The following is a 21,957-nucleotide window of genomic DNA, read 5'->3' on the forward strand; positions in this document are numbered from 1 at the left end:
CATTTCTCTGACTTTCCTTCTGTGGCGTCTTCCCACCTTCCTCCTCCGCTTTCCACCGTGGGAGCAGCACTTCGTCTCCCTTTCCCAAAACGATCTCTAATTGAGTTTTGTCAGATGTCAGTTAAAGCAACAGAGAGGAACGAACGAAGAGCCTCACCAGGGACAGGCAGCCGTGATGGAGCGTTACTGTTGTGAACGGCGCCTGCCGTTTCAGTCAAGGCCGAGGGGCGTGCTTCCGAGCCCTCAGAGCGGGGCGGGCTGCATCCTGGATCTGCAGAGAGAGCCCGAGGGAGCGGCCTGCGTCCACTTGGCGTCATAGGCATCACTGTCCGCGTGACTTCTTCCGCAAAGTTTTCTTCACGGGGAGCCTCTGAGAGAAAGACTCAAAGAAATGCATAAACATGAGGCCGAGAGGCAGCGAACAGGTGTTGCGGCGGGGGCAGATTGCAGGCGGCGGGCCTTTGTCCTGGTTTCTTTGTAGAACAGCAAGGAGTGGAGGCTGAGCCAGGGCAGGTCTGAGGAAATACCGGCCCCGGACCCCTTCAGCACTGGTGCCCGGCAGCTGAGCACACGCCGAACTTCCGCAGACCTTCGGCACCAGGCTTTCGGTCCCAAATTCCGTTGTCTTGAAGTCAAAGCGTGGATCACGATGGACAAATACATTTGCATACAAAGAGGAGGTGTTTTGTACCCTGGCGAGAATGGTAACTAAGACAAGGGGGTAAAGCTGAGGATGCTTCTAGTGCTTCTCAACCAGGAGGAGGCAGAGCGGGACTCCAAGGGCAGTCCACCAGCGTGACCCTGCGATTGTCACAGACACTTTATCACAAATTGCACGCACACACATTTTTTCATTGAAATACGTCCTGAATTGTATTACAGAGTGTATTAGTTTCCTAGCGCCACTGTCATATTAAAGTACCCCAAACTGGCTTAAAACAACACCAATTTATTCTCTCATGGTTCTGGAGGCTGGAGGTCTGAAGTCAAGGTGTCAGCACGGCCGGGCTCCCACTGAGACTCTGGACAGAGCTTTCCTTGTCTTCTAGCCCCAGGTGGCTCCCGGAGGCCCTCAGCATGGCTTGGCTTGCGGCCGCCTCGCACTGATCTCTGCCTCTGTTGTTGTGTGGAATTCTCTGTGTGTCTGTGTCTTTCCTCTTCTCCTTGTAAGGACACCCACAGTCATACTGGATTCGGAGTCACCTTAATGGCCTCATCTTACCTCAATCACATCCGCAAAGACCCTATTTCTAAAGAAGGACACATTTGCAGGTATCAGGGGTTAGGACTCCAGCCTATCTTTTGAGGGGACACATGGTAATAGAATTACGTAGACTAGTGGAACTTACATACTTTTTTGTTATAAAAAAGAATTGGCAGTGGCACAATATTAGGATACCAGACGGGAAGGAGTAAAGTAGGTTTCTAGTTCTGATTCTGAGTGTGCCAAGCATTTCTGAAGGTGAACCTAACAAGTAAGCTTAAAGAGACAAATCAGTTGTGGGCTGGGCATGGAATGAGTAAGGGTTAAGTAAGGAAAACACTTGATTTTACTTTATAGTATGATACCAAACATTTAAGAATAACTAACTCTTTTTTGTATAAAAGAGTAAGAAGCTTGTCAGATTTTTAGTATTATAAGACATTTCTAAAAGATAGAGAAGTTGATGGGGAGCCTATCCTGGGTGACTCATTCAGTTAAGCATCTGACTTCGGCTCAGGTCATGATCTCAGGGTCCTGGGATCGAGCCCCGTATCGGGCTCCCTGCTCCGCGGGAAGCCTGCTTCTCCCTCTCCATCTGCCTGCTTCTAAGGGCGCCTGGGTGGCTCAGTCGGTTAAGCGTCTGCTTTCGGCTCAGGTCATGATCCCGGGGTCCCGGGATCGAGCCCCACATCGGGTTCCACACTGACAGGGGAGTCTGCTTGTCTCTCTCCCTCTCCCTCTGCGCCCATCCCCCTGCTCATGCTCTCTCTCTCTCTCAAATAATCTTTTTTTATTATTTTTTTTATTTTTATTTTTTTTTAAAGATTTTATTTATTTATTTGAGACAGAGAGAATGAGAGACAGAGAGCATGAGAGGGAGGAGGGTCAGAGGGAGAAGCAGACTCCCTGCCGAGCAGGGAGCCCGATGCGGGACTCGATCCCGGGACTCCAGGATCATGACCTGAGCCGAAGGCAGTTGCTTAACCAACTGAGCCACCCAGGCGCCCCATAAATCTTTTTTTAAAAAGAAAAATGGAATCTGAGACTCATGTAGCATTGCCAGACATATACCTAGCCTTCCCAATACCTGTTCTAGTTCTGGCTTGCTTGTTTCTTGAGGTGGTCAGTCATGATTTTGGAACAGTAGTGAAGGGAGGGGGGATGCCAATGAGAGGGAGTGGCTGAAAGATTCAGGGATAGGTTTTTGCAAAGATTTGTGACACAAACACCTGGAAATTAATACCATTGCAAGTTTAACCGCCTTATTTAGAACGTTTCAGAAACAAAAGGAGCATCCTTCTAGATCTTTGAAAAATGTGTATTTGAATGGAATTCATCAGTGTTGAAACCAGAAGCATAGCTGGTTGTGTTTTTATACTTTGTGGATATTTACCCTTTCCATCCCACCAGGGTTGTTTAGAAGGGTTATTTTCTTGAGATCCTCAGTTGGAAGGAAAATGCAAAGTTGGGAAATGTAACAGCCTCTACAGGCCCTGCACTAAAAGGACAGTGTGGGGCACTCGGGTGGCTCAGTCGGTTAAGTGTCCGACTCTTGATTTCAGCTCAGGTCATGACCTCGGGGTTGTGGGATCGAGCCCCACCCACGCTGGGCTCTGGGCTCAGTGGGGAGTCTGCTTTCCTTCTCCCTGTGCTTCTCCCCTGCATGCTCTCCCTCAAATAAATAAAATCTTTAAAGAAAAATAAAAAAATAAAAGTGCAGTATGGATAGCAGAAGGGAATTAGTGCATGTGAGATAAGACTGACCCAAGGAGGAAGTGGAGAAGGAAACTTCCATCCCATGCCCAGCCCACAAATGATTTCTCTTTTGAGCTTACTCATGTTCCTACTTCAGAAGTGTTTGATCCACCCAGAGTTAGCACCCTAAACTTAGCTGACTCTTTCCCACTTTGGTGTTATTAATGGGTCACTGCCAACTCGCCTTTATACCAAAGTTGACTACAGTTATTCCTCAATATACATTACAGGTACATCCCTGTATGGCCTTTTCCAGAAGCACTGCAGCTTACACTTAGGCAGAATTTAATTTAAAATAACCACTTTGCTTTTCCTTGTTTCCATATGTAATGTTTGACTAATTGGAATACCCTTGTAGGTCCTTTGAGGCAAAATATAGGGAAATCACAAAATGAAATGTCTTCTCTCCAAGGAGGGAAGAACAAAGAGAGTTCTCTTGGAATATCCTGACTCTATATCCTGAGAAAATTATACTCTAGTAAAATGCTTTTGGTTCCTTAAACCTATTGCTATGGGTTGAATTGTGCCCCCTGCAGAAAAATTCGCTTTATTCCTAACCCCCATTACTTCAGAATGTGACCTAATTTAGAGATAGACTCTCTACAGAGGTAATCAAGTTAGAGTAAGGTCGTTAGGGTGGGTTCTAATCCAACATGATTGGTGTCCTTATAAGAAGGGGGAAATTTGGACACAGAGACATGCGTAGAGAGAAGAGGGAGTGAAGACACAGGGAGAAGACAGCCTCGTACAGACCATGGAGGGCCTTGGAACAGATCCTGGGAACAAGTCCTCAGAAGGAACCAAACCTGCCAACACCTTGATCTTGACTTTCACCCTTGATCTCGAATTTCTGTTGCTTAAGTCACCCGGTCTGTGGTCCTGTGTTCTAGCAGCCCTGGGAAACGAATACTCTTAGATGTAAAAGTTTAGGTTTTTTAAAATAATTAAGAGTCTTGATTAATGCAACTATGGTTTTAAAAAGGAGTTTTTGAGTTATTTTATTTTTCCTTTCATTGATTCCACCAGTTTCCTGGAGAAAGAAACTAAAAAGCACATGTGTCTTCCCTTCAACCCAGCAATTGCACTACTGGGTATTTATCCAAAGGTTACAAAAAGAGTGATTCGAAGGGGCTCCTGCACCCCAATGTTTATAGCAGCAATGTTCACAATAGCCAAACTATGGAAAGAGCCCAGAAGTCCATTGACAGATGAATGGATAAAGAAGATGTGGTATATATACAATGGAATATTACTTGGCCATCAAAAAGAATGAAATCTTGCCATCTTCCATGACGTGGATGGAACTAGAGGGTGTTATGCTAAGCGAAATAAGTCAATCAGAGAAAAATACTATATGATTTCACTCATGTGGAATTTAAGAAACAAAACAGATGAACTTCTGAGGGGGAAGGAAAAATAAAATAAGATAAAAACACAGAGGGAAGCAAACCATAAGAAACTCTTAATTATAGGGAACAAACTGAGGGTTGCTGGAGGATAGGTGGGGGGGGGGAATGGGGTACCTGGGTGATGGGCATTAAAGAGGACACTTGCTGTAATGAGCACTGGGTGTTATACTGAACTGATGAATCACTAAATTCTACCGCTGAAACTGATAATACATATATGTTACCTAAATTGAAATTTAAATAAAAAACTAAAAAGAAAACTTGTAGGGGCGCCTGGGTTGCTCAGTTGGTTAAGCGACTGCCTTCGGCTCAGGTCGTGATCCTGGAGTCCCGGGATCGAGTCCCGCATTGGGCTCCCTGCTCGGCAGGGAGTCTGCTTTGACCTCTGACCCTACTCCCTCTCATGCTCTCTGTCTCTCATTCTCTGTCTCTCAAATAAATAAATAAAATCTTTAAAAAAAAAAAAAAAAGAAAACTTGTATGTCTTAATGGTATCATTCTTTTCTTTACCAGAATTATATTGGATTGGTGATTTTCAGATTGCCTGATAACAGCTGGTAACATGGCCTTCATATAATCCATTTGTGGACCACACATACTTAACCACTGCAGTGAAAGGCTGGTTTATCCATAATGGTTTATGGCGGAGTCATGGAAAGGTGAATGTGAGAGGGGCTCAGAGCTGTTATAGGTGAGGTTAGCAACTCTCAGAAAGAAAAGTAAGTCTGAACCCAAGAGGAGCTGATTTCGACACAGAATGAGCCAGTAGGTAGATTTTGAAAGTCCTGAAGAGAATCACATTTCTTGGAAAAGCAAGGAGATAGCATGGCACATTTGGTTCTCTTCCCAGGAGAGCACCCCTTCCTTCTCTCCTCTTGACCCTGGGGAAGAAGAGGGCTATTGGCTTATTTCCAGCAGGGCCCAATAGCTCTTTTTCTGTTTTCGTTCTCCAGGATCAATCCTTTAATTGTGTTTATCATCATTTTATCCTTGATTTTTCCCTGTGACTCATACTTTCCTCCTCATACTATTTGACCACGTCTGTGCCCCCAAGGATTTCTTTATTTGCCATCTGCTCTACTTTCCACACCATTTCTCCTGGGAAACAGCTTTACCCACATGGATTCCATTTCCATCTAGGTGTTGTTGATGACAGCCCTTAGGTCAACATCTCTAGCCACGACTTCTCGTCCATTCTCCTGTCCTGGGTTTTTTGTGGGTTTTTTTGTTTTGGTTTGGTTGTTTTTTGGTTTTGTTTTGGTTTGGTTGTTTTTTTTCAGTACATAGAGAACATTTCCTCTGTGTTCTTACAAATGCCTACAATGAAATCTATCCAAAATAGAGCTCTTCCAGCTGGACTCTTCTCTCAAAATTGGCAACACCATTCCTTTCTTAGTCTCTTTGGGATGTGAACTTTTGATTTCAGTCTTTTCCCCTTTTGGTATATTTGTCACTTCATCCTGCTGATCTTTGTTTAGCAATATTTTTGGCTGCGTCCCTTTGTCTTTGGCGTATGCATGAGCTGATTCAGGGTTACCCTTCCCTCTTCCCCCTCTGGTTAATCCTGTGTGCAAGGTTAGCACACCCTATTGAAATCCGTTCTCTTTTCAAAATGGTTTATCCTCATTCAAGATTCAGCTCAGCAAATGGGAACTAGATGCTGATTGTCAATGACCAACGGCCCCTGACATCTTAACTTTGGTAAATTAAGCAATTCCTTGCCTCAGAGTGTCAGTATGAATAGTCCAACACTGAATATTTCAACTTGGATACCTTGTCAGGGCTTGTAATTCAACTTGTGGACAGCCTGTTCTGTTTTCCCATTCCCCCCCGCCCCAAGCTTTGGTTCCACTCCCCATCTTTCCTGTCACCATCATGGAACCCCACTCCTTGGAGTCTCCCAGACTTATTGGATTCTTCTCTCCTTTGCCCTTACAGCCCACCTGTCAGTGTTGTCTTACCTTTTCTTCTCTGAAAAGTCTGATGTTTCGGCTCCTTCCTTTCTATTTTCTCAGGCAGTTTCTTAGTCCAGATCCTCAGTGCTGCCCCCCGCCCCCCACCCCGGACTGCTGTGACAGCCCAGATCATCTTACTCCAGACCAGTGATCTGTCCACTGTGCCACTATGCATCAGATAGGTGAAGTTTACCTCTTTAATGAGGTAAATTTAATTTATTTGAACAATTTTGAATGGTTGCATTTCTCAGATGTCATCAGAAGCAGGTGGTACAGAAACGGTACCTGACTTAGGATCACCATCATGGGTGCCCATCATCTTAGCAGGTGGTGTGCAGTTGGGTGTGCCCCATACTTTACATCTGTCACTTCTCACATGTCAGCTTCTGTTTCTCCTTGCCTGTTGTACCTGTCTCCTTGTTTGGTGCTTCTAGTCCGAGAACCTACAAAGGGAAGAAAAATGGTTAATAGCATGGATCTGAGAGTTGAGCAGACCTCAGTTCATGTCCCAGCCCTGCTCCTAGTAGCAAAGCGACCTTGGACCAATGAGGTCATCTCCTAAAACTCCATTTACTCATCTGTAAAACGGGAAAAATGCACTTCACCCCACAATTGCAGAGTGTAAGCCACTGGAGTCTGACCCGGAGAGCAAAGTCAACGCTAGTCCCTCTGCAACGTAATTGTGTGTTAGAGGACAATCAGTAAGGCCGGTGGAGGCTGAAGGTGTGAAGTGAGTGGCAGGAGCAGTAGGGCTTCACGCCAGCTTTATGGAGTATTCAAAACTTCTAGAAGATTGAAGTTATCAGAAGATGGCAAAAATGCACTTCACCCCACAATTGCGGGGTGTAAGCCGCTGGAGTCCGACCCAGAGAGCAAAGTCAACGCTAGTCCCTCTGCAACGTAATTGTGTGTTAGAGGACAATCAGTAAGGCCGGTGGAGGCTGAAGGTGTGAAGTGAGTGGCAGGAGCAGTAGGGCTTCATGCTAGCTTTACGGAGTATTCAAAACTTCTAGAAGATTGAAGTTATCAGAAGATGGCAATTCTGGATAAGTAGGCTGTTGGTGCCACGGTTTAGCATTTGGTATTGTATTGCTACTATGTAAATACTTCTACATTGTTGTCTCTAAGCAAAGCCTAAACTTCTTGAGGGCATAGGCCATAGGGCTAGCTGCGCCCAGCAGTTTGCTTACGCGGGTTAGCAGGATCTGGGACAGTGTCCTTCTGCCTTTCAAAAGATACCCCATTTTTCTAACCTCAGCTCAAGTCTTAGCTCCTCTAAGCTCCTGTCATGTTTACTTTGGCGAGTTGCTTATGTTGCTTAGAATTGCCGGTTGTTCTTTTTAATTTGCAATGAACTTGGCAACCCCCATGGGATTTTAAGCTCCTTTAGGGCGGTGCCAATGTGTTAGATGTCTTTGTGTTTCCTTTTGTGCCCAACCCAAGTCTTTTTTATATAGAGGACCCTTAATGAAATCAGTAGTGTTGTTATTGTTATAATTGACGAAAGAATTCTGCAGAGTTTTGGTTGATCCCAAACTGTGCTCTGATGGAATACATTATATATTTAACATCACACAACTAGTGGATAAACAGACTTTGATTGAAAATGGTATAAAAGCCCCAGAGACATTTAGTATACACTATTTTGGAAATGTATCATTTAAAATTGGCTAATCTGAAATTATCTTTGCACTACTTGTGAAATATAAACTTGATAAGCAGGATGACTATCATTAAAATTTTATGAATATAGTTTTGCATGTCCATGAAGACATTTTTTTTCGAGTATTTTTCAACCCCTGAGGCATCAAATTATCATGTTATACAGGGTAATCAAGAGCTTTGCAGGTTAACCCTTTTCTAGATGTTTAAAAATGTCCATTCAGGTGGATATTTCTAACATTCATACATTTTTGACATTCCTTTTGATGTATTCTACAACTTTATAATATCATATTGAGTAATGTGATCTCTAAGACAGATATGGCATCCCGTTAGGTATGGGACTTAATCCTTCGAGTTCCTGATTATTCCTTTTTTTTTTTTTTAATGGTTTTTTTTTATTTTTAAAGATTTTATTTGAGAGAGAGAGAGAATGAGAGACAGAGAGCATGAGAAGGAGGAAGGTCAGAGGGAGAAGAAGACTCCCTGCTGAGCAGGGAGCCCGATGCGGGACTCGATCCCGGGACTCCAGGATCATGACCTGAGCCGAACACAGTCGCTTAACCAACTGAGCCACCCAGGCGCCCTCCTGATTGTTTCTATCAAATACTCATTATTCAGCAGAAGCATGTGTCAGAGGATTTTGGGAAGTGGGGAAATTTGTACCTCTTTAACACTAAGGTGCTCACAATTGTGTTCTCTTTAACAATGTAACTGGATTCTGCATGGCAATCTATTTCACATCTGCCAAACCACAATTAAACTTTATCCACTGCTGGAAATGGTGCCATTATTTTACTTATAATTCCCTCTCTCAAGCTTTGGTAGAATTCAGTGAAGTTAAGTTCAGTGTAATTTCTTTTTAAATCATAGTTGAACCCTCACTCAGCTCCGTGGTTTCACCAGAGTCTGATCTTCCAGTAGATAATTTTGGGGTGGTGAAATGGAAAGGAAATGTACTCAGATGTGAAGCAATTTTTCAGTTCATCTAGTTGTGAAATATAAAATTATGAAGAAACTAAGCAAATGAGGGGGGGGGAGAGGACTAAATGAGCCAGTCCTTTAATAAGTGACATTAAAAAAAAATCTTATGAGTTAAGACTTAAGGAAAATCATAAAGATTTTTGGCTATTCTTATTTTTAGGTGGAAAATACTATTCTTAACCCTAGAAAACTGAATTTCTCATTAAACCATTAAGACAGAGGCAAAGAGGCACGTAGAATTACCTTGATTTGAACTTTTTTTTTTTTTAAGATTTTATTTATTCATTCATGAGAGACAGAGAGAGAGGCAGAGGGAGAAGCAGGCTCCCAAGGAGCAGGGAGCCCGATGTGGGACTCGATCCCAGGACCCTGGGCTCATGACCTGAGCCGAAGGCAGACGCTTAACCATCTGAGCCACCTAGGCGCCCTTGATTTGAACTTCTAAAATCAGGGTTTGATTTTTCCACTTATCTTAGGAACCTAAACCCATCACTTGACTTCCTAGCTTTCAAAGTAGGACCCTTGCGAGAATGAATTGGAAAGGGTAACTCTGGACTGTCCCAGACAGAGTCTGGTGTTTGCTCACCCTGTCCATAAAACATCCAGCTCAGAGCCTAGTACGTACTTAGGTGCTCAAGATTTTAAAATCTGGAGAACCATGATAACCCTGAGGAATGGTGTTTGAGTCTGAGGCAGCAGGCGTGGTGAAGGGCATTTCTAGCCATGCACATCTCCTCTCTGATCCTGGGCATCCATCACCAGAGGTAGCCAGTGATGATTTCCACAATTTTATGACCCTTGGCTGTCATCCCAGTAACAAGTAAGTCATAAGCCATCCTCTTTCCATCTGTAAAATTCCACTTCTGCACCCTGGCCTTTCTACCAAAATGTTTTTGAAACAGTGAAAATAGAAAAAAGAGCCACTTCTCTTTTATGTAACCTCAGCGTATTTCCTCTACTGCCACCCAACGCTCTCCTCCCCAAGTACTTGAGGATTGAGGAATGAGGAGCAAACTAGGTAGCAAAGGACAAAGGGGAATGCTTATTTGTTTGGCCTCCAGTGGTTAAGTTACTAAAAGTCAAGGGATTGGTTATTTCTATATTGTATACAACATCTAAAACAATATGAATATTTAATACTGATAACTATGGGAAAAAACATATTCAGTGTTATTGCAGAATTGGGGGGAGGTTGACTTGAACAAAAAGAGGAATAGGAAAAAACAGGTAGTGTAGATTCTGAATAAGCAAGCCAAAATAGTCTCATCAGGCAGAAGGATGTATATGGAGATATCATTTTGCATAGGTAGATATTGGAATTCAGGATCCAAACAAGAAGGGAAGCCTCTGTCAGATCTACGGGATCAGGGTGAAGGTGGGGTTCAGAGCGTGTGTCTGGTGTCAGGCTGAGGCTGCTTGTGGGAAGTCAGAGCATGTCCAGGCTGAAGTAACAAACAGAACGTGAGCACTGACACCAGGACAGGAGCTGCCTAGCCCCTGCCTTGGTTTTTTAAATAGTCTTGGTTTGGGTGGGAAAATAGTGGCAGGTTTTTCTTTACTCTCCAGAGGAAGGCCAGGTTCCATAGGTGCCTGTGACTGGTCATTGCTCTGTAGCCAGAGAACTAAGCTCTCAGGGAGGCCTGGCCAGTTAGAGTGCTTTATTCCGTCAACTGAATGCCTACCATGGATAATAAACTTGGTTTAATACTGGGGAAAACACGAATATGAAGTATAAACTGTAGCTCTTGGACCCAAAATATAGCCTGGTTATGGAAACATGACCTAAATGTGTAAAAAGTGAAATAGCACAAAAGATAAGAAATTCAGTTCAACAAGACAAAAGAGATTTTGCAAGTCAAAAGTGCAATTTGTGGCCAAATGAATAGTACATATGGTAAGTGCCATTGGGAAAGAGATGTGGGAATGATCAGTGTGGGTTGGAGAGGTCTGGGAAGAGGAGGGATCTGAATTGTCTTGTCTTTGAATAAATTGAGAGAAAAGGTGAAGGCGTGCCAGATGAGGGGATGGTGTAAGAGTGTGGAGGCAGGGCGTGTAAGAGACATTCTAGAAACAGTGAGTAGAACAGCTTAATTCAAGTTGGAGGTTGAGGACAGTTACTAGTTGGTGATGAAGCCAACAACGTAATTGAAATCGAACATGATGATGTTAAGTGAAAGAGCCCTCCACCTTATCATGTAGACACTAAGGAGTCATTGAAAGTTTTTGAACAGGGTGCCTGGGTGGCACAGTTCGTTGAGCATTCAACTCGGTTTTGGCTCAGGTCGTGATCTCAGGGTTGTGAGATTGACTCCCACGTCTGGCTCCACACTCACTTTGGAGTCTGCTTAAGACTCTCTCTACCCCTTACCACACACACTCACTCTCTGTCTCTGTCTCTAAAATAAGTAAATCTTTTAAAAAAAGAAAAAGAACATGTTTTTGGACAGAGGAGTAACATGCTTAGAAATGTTCTAGGAAGATTAATCTGGCTGCTGAATATGGACAAATTAGAGGGAAAAAAAAAGACTGCTCAGGTAGACCAGATGTTTGTGTTTGGTCCAGTCCTACTAGACAATGCTTTAACTATGGAAGCGGCAGCAAGAACAGAAATAAAGAGATGGATACAAAAGACATTTTGAAAGAAGGAGAAATTACTAAGACTTAGCACTTTCTTGTCCTTGGATAAAAGAAGAATCATCAAAGGTAAATCCACTTTTGGAACCAAGTGACTAGAAGAATATTCTATGAACAGAAAGGGGGATGCTAGAAAGGGGTGCAAGATGGTTAAATTTTTAGGAAAAGATAAGGGAGTTCAGCTTTGGAAGATAGTCTTTGATGTAGCGGGAGGCAGAAATATATTCATGGAAGGTAAGAGGGAGAGCCTGGCCTGTCATGAAGGCGGGAGTCGCCTGCATAGACATGACAGCTCAAACTGTTTGAATGATTGTCTTCCAGAGAGAACAGAGTCAAAATGTTGGAAATGCCAACATTTTAAAGGAGGAAGAGGAAAAGGAACCACCGAGGCACACAGTGTGCAATCAAACACTGGAGGAGGAGATTACAGATTCTCATAAGCACAGATAAGAGCATCAAGAAGGAAGTTGTGGTCAGCATATCAGATGTTGCAGGGAGGTTCAGGGGGAATAGGGGCTGAAAAAGTCCCTTGGGTTGGGCAATTAGGAAGTCGTTTACCTTTAAGAACACATAACTGTAGTGTGTGGATGTGCTGGGGCAGGGGCCGTGGATTAAGGAATGAGTCTTGAAGAAAAGGGAGCATAAACCACTGATTACAGGTGAGAAGAAGAAAAAAGTTAAAGGGGAGGAGTATGGCTGTTACTCCTCTTGGCTTTTAAGTTGGGAGTGTGTGTGTTCCGCACACACATGAAGGCAGAAGAAAAAGATTAAGTCATTGATTCGCTCGGCAAAACTTTATTAAGTACCTAGTAAGGACTTGGATCTAATTAACAGGCAGAAATTGAAAGCTGTAAGAGAAGGAGAAGACAGTGGAAGGAACCAGAGAGGAGGAATCATGAGAATGGGAAGAAATTTGGTGTTGGAAAGGAGAGACACAGCTTCCTCTGAGACCGGAGAGAAGGAAGAAAGGATGGGGGGTGGACGTAGAGTCAGGAGTGTTCTGAAATGAAGAGAATAAAGGTAGAAAGTATGGTTGCTGACGTTGGGCTCCTGGACAAAGTGGAAGGTGTCTGCTGGGAGAGAAAGGGTGGCCAGGGTGACGGGACCAGGTGGGAAGGAAAAGGTTAAATGACCACTCTAGGTAAGGCGAAGGGGTCAGAGACATGAACACGAGGACAGCTAGACACCAGTGGAGCTTGATGAAAACCCCGCTGTCCTTGTGCTTCTATGAGAAATGTTCATCAGCTGCAGTTAGATGATGAGCAGTGTTTGTTTCTATTTTCACCTTTAAGAACTTGCCTTTCTCATTGTCTTATTTTCTCTTGATAGTTTCCTATGAATTTTTGCTTCTAGAATCACCATAATTGTAAATTGTACAACTATTCCAGAGTTATGGTCTTCTAGATTTCTGTGGTTATGTCAATTTGACTGAGATGTTGGCCTGAAATAATAGTACTTTTTACATAAACACATTGATAGATGAACTTAACAGGAAAAGTTAGTGAGTGGAGCCCATGAATGATGCTACCTACTCCTCCCCCAAGATAAATAAATGTTTTAATGATATAAAACATATAAAATAAATGATAAAATGTTTTATTTAGGCCATCTAAATGAAAATATCAGACTGACTGCTGATCTCCTCAGCCCTACAGAATTCATTCAAGATGACTAAGATCCCAGGGGGTAATTATGGTTCATCCAGAAGCTAGCAGTCGTGAGTGGCTCCATGATTGGACCTATGTGGGAAGCTGTTTCTTCAAACAAGCTAATCTGGGGTCTGTGACAAGGAGCAGTAGACCATTGGGACAACTTAGTATGTAACAGTTAACTGGCCCACCTGATACGGTCCTCAGTTTTAGTAGGATTGCAACGCAGTGAGAATTGAAGAATCTGTTTCTATCACAAACAATATTTACTAAAAAAATAAGTAATGAACAAAGTTCTGATATGCTCATTCTGTATCTGAATCTTGATTGTATTCCCTACTGACTCTACAATTCTTCCACGCTCCTAATGGTGGCAGGCGGAACACTCCAGAACCTCCTTGGCCTCCCAAACTGAGTGGCCAGAATGTGCTTCCGGGGCAGGGGGAGGGAGGGAAAAGATTCACTTTCCCCACCTTGCCTTGAAGTGGAAGGAAAGTATTCTATAGGACCCAAGCCGCTGGTCAGAACTGAGATGAATCTGCTGAATTCATTCATTTAATTTAATTCACTCCTTTTTCTTGTAGGTATGGCCTCACATGTGCAAGTCTTCTCCCCTCACACCCTTCAATCAAGTGCCTTCTGTAGTGTGAAGAAACTGAAAGTAGAGCCGCGTTCCACCTGGGACATGACTGGGTACGGCTCCCACAGCAAAGTGTATAGCCAGAGCAAGAACATACCACCTTCTCAGCCAGCCACTACAACCGTCAGCACCTCCTTGCCAATCCCAAACCCAAGCCTACCTTACGAGCAGACCATCATCTTCCCAGGAAGCACCGGGCACATAGTTGTAACATCCGCAAGTAGCACTTCTGTCACTGGGCAAGTCCTCGGCGGACCACATAACCTAATGCGTCGAAGCACTGTGAGCCTTCTTGATACCTACCAAAAATGTGGACTCAAGCGTAAGAGTGAGGAGATTGAGAACACGAGCAGCGTGCAGATCATCGAAGAGCATCCACCCATGATTCAGAATAATGCGAGTGGGGCCACTGTAGCCACCGCCACCACATCGACTGCCACCTCCAAAAACAGTGGTTCCAACAGCGAAGGTGATTACCAGCTGGTCCAGCATGAGGTGCTGTGCTCCATGACCAACACTTACGAAGTTTTAGAATTCCTGGGCCGAGGGACGTTTGGGCAAGTGGTCAAGTGCTGGAAGCGGGGCACCAATGAAATCGTGGCCATCAAGATCCTGAAGAACCATCCGTCGTATGCCCGGCAGGGTCAGATCGAGGTGAGCATCCTGGCCCGCTTGAGCACAGAGAGTGCCGACGACTACAACTTTGTCCGCGCCTACGAGTGCTTCCAGCACAAGAACCACACGTGCTTGGTGTTTGAGATGTTGGAGCAGAACCTCTATGACTTTCTGAAGCAGAACAAGTTTAGCCCCTTGCCCCTCAAATACATTCGCCCAGTCCTCCAGCAGGTAGCCACAGCCCTGATGAAACTGAAAAGCCTAGGTCTCATCCATGCCGACCTCAAACCAGAAAACATCATGCTGGTAGATCCTTCTAGGCAGCCGTACAGAGTAAAGGTCATCGACTTCGGCTCGGCCAGTCACGTGTCCAAGGCTGTGTGTTCCACCTACTTGCAGTCCAGATATTACAGGTAAGACCGCTTGCCCCGACGCAGGAGATGCCGAGTGCCCCCCTGGCGTTCACAGAGAGTGTGCAGCGGGGGTCACTGGGAGGGCGGGGGGGTAGGTAAAATTACTCGCCTCCAGTTGTTGCCCTCGAGTAACTGACCATAGTTTGGTCAGAAAATTAGGACATGCGCATGGAAGTGATGGTTAGAAGCCACGTGAGAATGGAGCCAAGTAAGCTGCTCGGCAGAGGTGTTCAGATTCTGAAGGGATTCCTGGAGCCTGGGGTGAAGGGCCTGGCGGAGGTGGTTAGGTCCTGGCGGATGGGGAGGACCCAGACATGGGCAGGGCATGGGGCGGGGAGGGAGAGGGGAGTGCATTATTGAGGTCACTGCCGCAGGAACTCACAAGACTTGCTCAGGAGACAAGGAGGACACCCGCCCGTGAGGCCGTAACAGGGGATCTGTAGGTGATGTGATTCAGATACGATTGAAAGGATAGGTGGGGGGGTTGGGGTCTTAAATACCCGACTAAGGAAGGGGTTGCAGCTGTATCCTTAAACACGGAGCAAGCACTGAGGCATTAGAACAGGTAGCAGGTGGTGAACAGAGGGCAGCGGGACGAAAGCGATGCTGGGAAGATGACTTTTATGTCCCTGGGGAGGGAGAGGTGTGGCCCAGGCACCAGTCAGCGCACGCCTGTGGTGGAGAGCTCGGGTTTGGTCAGGATGGAGGGAGGATTGTGGCAGCCTGGGTAGGGAGTGCAAGGCTTGCATTCCTTCCCTCAGTCAACAAGGATTGACTGCACTTCTAGCACGTGTCAGGCGCAGTGCTGGGCACCAGGATACAGCACGACAGCTCTGGCAAGGCCCTCGCCACCCTGGAGTCTAGCATACTGGCTCCCAGCCCCGGCTACACATTGACAGTCACCTGTGGGGGTGTGGGTGGGGATGGGGTGAGGGGTAGGGTTGGAAAATCACCCAGCTTGGGTCCTAATCCCCACCACGAACTGAATCGGCCCCTCTGGGTGTGGGGTCCTGCGTGGGTGTTTTTTAATGGCAGCTCTGGTGGGATCCAGATGAGAAAGAGCACTGTTTTCGGAGTCTGAGAAACCTAAGGTTGACCTAGATCCACCCCCCTCGCTAAGCTGTGTAGCGTGGTCTTGTTGCCTTGTTTCTCTGTGCCTTTACTTCCTCACCCACGAGCTGGGGAAGTCTGGTCGCCAGCCTCAGGGTTGCTGGGCCAGTGGACCGCAGTGACACGACCCGAGTGCTTCCCTCACTGTCCAGCTCGTGGGTCAGTGCGTGAGGAGTGGAGAGAAATGGGAAATAGGAGAGTCTGTTCTGGGGAGACTGTGCTGGGCTGTGTTTGAGGGGACATCGAGCAGTCCAGTGAACATGGAAGCTGGCAAGAAACTTCCTAAAACTCCAATGAGAAGATAGGACTGACACACATTTAAGAGGTTGTCATGTGTAGACTATAAAACCAGAGTCCCAAGACTCATGTGCCTGAGCACTTGTGTCCTGACACTCCGATCGGGGCTGTGCTTTCTCCACACTTCCTTCCAGGTCACAGAGAAAGGCTGCAAAATGTGCTAGAGCCTCAGCTGTCTGCACTCCCATCCCAGAGGCTGACCTCCCCCCGTTTACCCATCCTCAGCCTGCGGGTCTCAGTAGATAACCTCACGCCCCCATCCCTGAGAGATCTGAGCCCCAGGTCGTGCCCCTGCCCATTCCTCATCCAGCGGGGCCCTGCTGTGTCTCTGCCGCTGCCCATCCCCCACTATCTCCTGAGCTACAGCAGCTCTTCTAGGCTCTTCTCCTGTCCTTCCCCAGCGTTCCCATCCCACTTCATCCAGCAGCTAAGGAGGAGCCTCCTCTGCCCCCCTGCCTCCCTGCCTCCCTGCCAGATTCAGGAGGGAAGGATCTACCACTCACTTGCAGTCTGCTGTCGGTCCCCCTGCTCTGGAGCCACACTCAGAGGGAAGCCAGGAGCCCGGTGCTGTGGCCGCGGAGGAGGGGGGGCCTGGGCTTGGAGCCTGCAGGGGAGGGCCCTGCCTGAACCCCGAGGGAAGGGTTGAAGGAGGAGGGTGTGCAGGGGTGAGACAGCAAGCACGTGTTCTCTTTAGGAAGTGTCTTCTTTGAAAGGTAGCTCTGGTTGGTGTCATTGCGGGTCACCTTCACAGGTCCCGGAAGGAGTAGCTGGTGCTCAGGCTTTTAATACTCAGTTACCCGAAATTGCTGCTTAGCGAACAGATACCGGTTTTATTCGCCTTCAGTAGAAATTGATCATGGTGACTTGTAAAGAGACTTTTAAAAACTGTTCGAGAGGCAATGCATATTGAGAGTGAAACTTGATGGATCAAGTAAGTCGGTTTTGGGATTCTTTATGTACTCACGTCTTCTCGCCTTCTTGTGCCCACATGACACTTCCCACCCCCCTCCCACCAGGATGGTCTCTGCCCTTGGTGCCTGGGACCCAGCTCAGGGAGTCTGGTGGGTGTGGAAGGCTTGTTTGCAGATAGTCTCGGTGCTCTCCTTAGCTGTCCTCTCCCCATCTTCTACCTCTGGCCCCTGCACTCCCATTTCCCTCGGAAGGCCCTCCCTCTGGGTACATTATCCCCTTTCTTTAACCCTTAGGTGACTGCTGCCTAAAATTCTGGGCAGGCAAACCTCTTCCTCCTCGTGGTCACCTTGGCCAAAAAGATGAGTATCCTTTGGGTCTTTATGGTGGGCCTCCGTGCCCAGCTCTGGTTTCAAGGACACAGCCCACATGAAAGCCAGCCCAGCTTTTCTGCCTCAGGTGATGCTTCCTCTTGACATTGGTCCCCACGTTCCATGCCCTCCCCAGGCCTCATCTGAACCCCAGAGTGGTTTGCTAGCATAGCGAGCATTTCAGGTGCTTGAGGACAGTCTTCGGCTCTGTGTGTGTTAGTCCTAGCTATCTGTGAGGGACAGCCAACTCCAGGCCACGATTTTCAAGTTGATTTTCTCAATTCCTTTGCCTCTTATGGGGGCCGGGGGCTGAGGGCAGGAAAAAACTCTATAATTGTCCATTGTTGATCTGAGAAGGAAGACATTTTCAGCCACATCTTGAGAGAACATGTCTTGTGTTTGAGCTGTGCATCTAAGGAGGTTCCACACTTTGGATCTGTCCTTCCATAGGGCCTGGTCCTCCTGGGGCCCCTATGTCTGTGTTGGGTGATTATCCCCTGTGACCTCTCACTTTCAAAGGGGAGGACACTCACATGTCCCTACTTATTTGAAATGGGATAGTATTAAATACCTTACCTTATTCTCTTCCCTGACAAGTAACATGGAAACAAGATGACATAGAGAGATGTTTCTGTCCTCGGCCTGAGGTACATGGAAGGATGGGTGGTGTCACAGGGAGGGAACTCCAGGATTTGGTTGGCCAAGGTTGGGGGCATATCACTGTAGAGGCAAGCCTGACAGTGTGTTTTTCAGGAAACAAAGGCTCCTTTTTTAGATTTTTACATCTGATGCACGAGTATCCCCTTCCTACTTGACCTTCCAACTTGAAGGTCTGTTAACATAGTTAACTGCCAAATCACACTGTTTCTCAACTGTATTGTGCATAAGAATCACGAGGAGACCTTGTTAAGAACACATTTCCACCAAGGTCCTGCCCCAGACCCACCAAATCAGAATTTCCAGAGAAGCGCCCCCCGAGAAAGTCTCCACCGTGCACACACACACACACACACACACATACAGAGTTCACTGCAGGGAATTGGATGTGAGCTTGTGCAGGGTGGTCTTCGGCCCACTCTGAGAACGCTGCTGGGGAGAAAGAGATTTCCTTAATGGTGTGACCTTTCACGTGCTCACACCCCAAGAAATGGAGTTGTGGGTAATCCTCTTTACTCCCGTTACCTCACCTTGGAAGTCCCTGCCATTTCCCTATGTGATTCTACACTGATGCCAGTTTTTGTGGGGGGTTTTGGGGGTTTTTTTGTTTTTGTTTTTTTTTTTTGTTTCAGTTGAGGGAGAGCCAGCAGTAAATTGATGTGGGGGTATTTCCACTATTGGCGAGACCAGGAAACTAAACACAAGACCAAATATTAAGCTCTACTCTCCAGAAAAACAAACAAAAAGACACGCCATTCAGGCAAAAGATAGTCAGTGATTAAAATGTGTAGTTTTTTGTTTCTGCTCTGGGCTATTCAAAATACTCTGTCTAGACTTAATTTGGAACACTTAAGACCATTACTAAGACCTCAAAAAAATGGGGATAAAAATTTAGGACATAAAAAATGTCCAGTAATCTCCTTCTTCAGAATAATCTAACCTTTTTTTTTTTTTTTTTGTCTGATTCTTTTGGTTGCAGAGATTATCTTCAGGTTGGTTACATGGTTGTTTGAGGTAGGGCAGAGATGTATTTTAATTCAGTTCAATTCATCAGGTGTTCACCAGGAGCCTACTGTGTGTCCTGTGTGGGTAGATCTCCTAAAGGGAAGGAGGTAAAGGAAGATCTCTAATCTTGAGGAGTTTATGGTCTCTCTGAAGCAATCGAAGGACACCAATAAATCGCCTAGAGTAGGATTCTGGTGTTTTGATAGCACAAATGTTTGATCACTCGGTAGATATTCATTGAGCCTGGAGGGGAGCAAATCATGAGAAAAACCAGTTACAGAAATTCAGAGTCAATGAAAGATTTTGCCAGACGGGTTAATAGGGAAGATTTATAGAGCAGGAGCTGTATGGAAGGCATCTTGAGGTGGGTCATCCAGGAGATGAGAGATGGGGGTGAGGGAGCCTGGGAGCCCCTGTGATTGTCACAAATAAGGGAAGATGGTGACATCTGGAAGGAGTCGAAGGCTTGGGTTGGAAAGTAAGGGTTAGGGGAGTGAGGTCTGATAGGGGAGAATATTAATGAAGGCATCAGGGTTTGGATTTAAGAACAGAGTAATTTAATGAAGTTAAGGATGTTAATGAATTAAGCGATTGGGATGACGACAAAAAAAAAAGGTTGGGGGGAACCCAGAGGCTAGGAGACCGTAGTAGTTGTTCAGGAATAAAGGGAAGAGGCCCTGGATTATAATGCCTACCCCAACAGTAGAAATGTGAACACTTTTAGTGCTTTTAACTTCCCAGGTACTGTGACTGCATCATTGGCCCAGAGGGGATAGTTTTCTGTTTATTGACTGTGCTTTCTCTAAGGCACAATTCTGAAGCTCTGCTCTCTTTGGAACCTGGTGTTAGATCCCCCCACTGCTACCAAGTGATGGGCTCTGGAAGGAGAGTTGGGAGACTTCGCCCCAGTCCTGGCCTTCTGTGTCCCCAGCTAACCGTGTTCCACTGAGTCATTGGGAGAACGTCAGTGTGAGCCATCCACACTCCTGAGTCTGGACCCCATTATGACCAGGGCATGCGTTCGGTCGTGTGGTTGCTCAGAGTTGGTGGTTCGGTGTATGGTTACGGGACTATTTTTTCTCCTGTGGGTTGAGCTTGGCCTCCTTACCCCATCAGTAGGGGACAGGGGGCCTGGCACATTCCAAAGCGCCGTACTCTGCCATCACTTCAGAAAAGGGGCACAGCTTCTAAAGCCATAAATATAAGTAGTTTCAAAAATGGCATAACTTGTGCAGATAATCAAGTATAAAGGGTGCCTGACTGGAAATGAGGTTTGACTGAGAAATGAATCGCATTGCAGGCATTAGCTTTTAAAATTGATTCTACTTTTATTGCTAGCAGATAGATACAACCGGAAAAGGCTGTAGTTTACACCTTGAGGATATTAAGTGAAATATTCAACCCATTGACAAGCTCATCCACCCAGGGAGACGGTTATAAATATGTGAAAGTTTTCAGGGTTGCAGCTTTTCTGAGAAGTAACCAGTAAGTTACTTGGCTGTTAGGTTATCTCCAGTTTCCCTTTACTCGGCTCTAGGACCTTGAACTGTATGGAGATAAATTTTTTTTTTTTTTTTAAGATTTTATTTATTTATTTGTCAGAGAGAGAGGGGGAGACAGAGAGCAAGTGCAAGCAGGGGGAGCGGCAGGCAGAGGGAGAGAGCAGGCTCCCCGTGTAGCAAGGAGCCTGATGCGGGACTCGATCCCAGGACGCCGGGATCATGACCTGAGCGAAGGCAGCCACTTAACCGACTGAGCCACTCAGGCGTCCCTGGAGATAAATTTGAAATTAAAATTTTCTTTAGTGGGAAGCTTTGTGTGTGCTTGAGTGTATCTGCCCAAGGGCCCCCTTCCCTCCTACACACACACACACACACACACACACACACATACGTATGCAAGTACTCACGCACAAACTCAGTACCACAGCATAAGCCCGTGCATGGCATATGCAGACCTGGGTGTATGCCGGCCAGCACCTTGGTGACAGAAGCCAATACTAAGCCCTAGCAGGGATGCTGATGTGCATGGGTGTGTCCACCACAGCACCACATGGAAGGAGACACACAGACACATGCCACAGTCATGCACGTACACACAAGGACACACACGCACACCACAGACCACAAGAGCAAACCTGAGCAACCCCAGAGGTTGAGGACCCCGGTGCGGAAGCTGTGTTAATGCCCTGGAAATGGCCCAGTTTTCTGCCTTGCAGCAGGGATACTGACTACATGTCCCCAGACCTGAGGACAGTGGGACTGGAACCATGTTGGGGCTCAAGGGATAAACCATTTGTTTCCAAAGTGTAGTCCAAGGATCCTCCTGCTGCAGAACCACGCAGGTGCCTCTCAAAAACGGAGAATCCTGGGTTGCAAAACAAATCTAATGAGCAGGCTCTCTGGCAGTGGGGCAAGGTGACATACATTTAAATACTCTTTACTCATTACATACTCTATAGCTAATTCTGTTAAAACTACTTTATTGAGTGGGGAAAAACTGAGAGCTTTCCCCCTAAGGTCAGGAACGCGGCAGGGATGTCCACTATCACCACTGCTATTCAACATAGTATTGGAAGTCCTAGCCACAGCAATCAGACAACAAAAAGAAATCAAAGGCATCCAAATTGGCAAAGAAGAAGTCAAACTCTCACTCTTTGCAGATGATATGATACTTTATGTGGAAAAC

General features: G+C 46.0%; 1 protein-coding gene across 3 annotated transcripts in view; it reads left to right on the forward strand.

The window, feature by feature from the left end:
* Positions 1-21,957, forward strand: part of HIPK2 (homeodomain interacting protein kinase 2) — a 176,391-nt gene that overhangs the window by 42,865 nt on the left and 111,569 nt on the right. For 2 of the 3 annotated variants that reach the window (XM_081800002.1, XM_081800004.1), the window contains exon 2: positions 13,837-14,920. In XM_081800002.1, the coding sequence (XP_081656128.1) occupies positions 13,837-14,920 (1,084 nt within the window). Of the gene's footprint in view, positions 1-4,881; positions 5,028-13,836; positions 14,921-21,957 lie in introns of those variants that run through there. The other variant, XM_081800003.1, reaches the window with a different exon arrangement.

This window comes from Leptonychotes weddellii, chromosome 12 (genome assembly GCF_054177405.1).
Source record: "Leptonychotes weddellii isolate Sample4059 chromosome 12, ASM5417740v2, whole genome shotgun sequence".
Taxonomy (NCBI): Eukaryota; Metazoa; Chordata; class Mammalia; order Carnivora; family Phocidae; genus Leptonychotes; species Leptonychotes weddellii.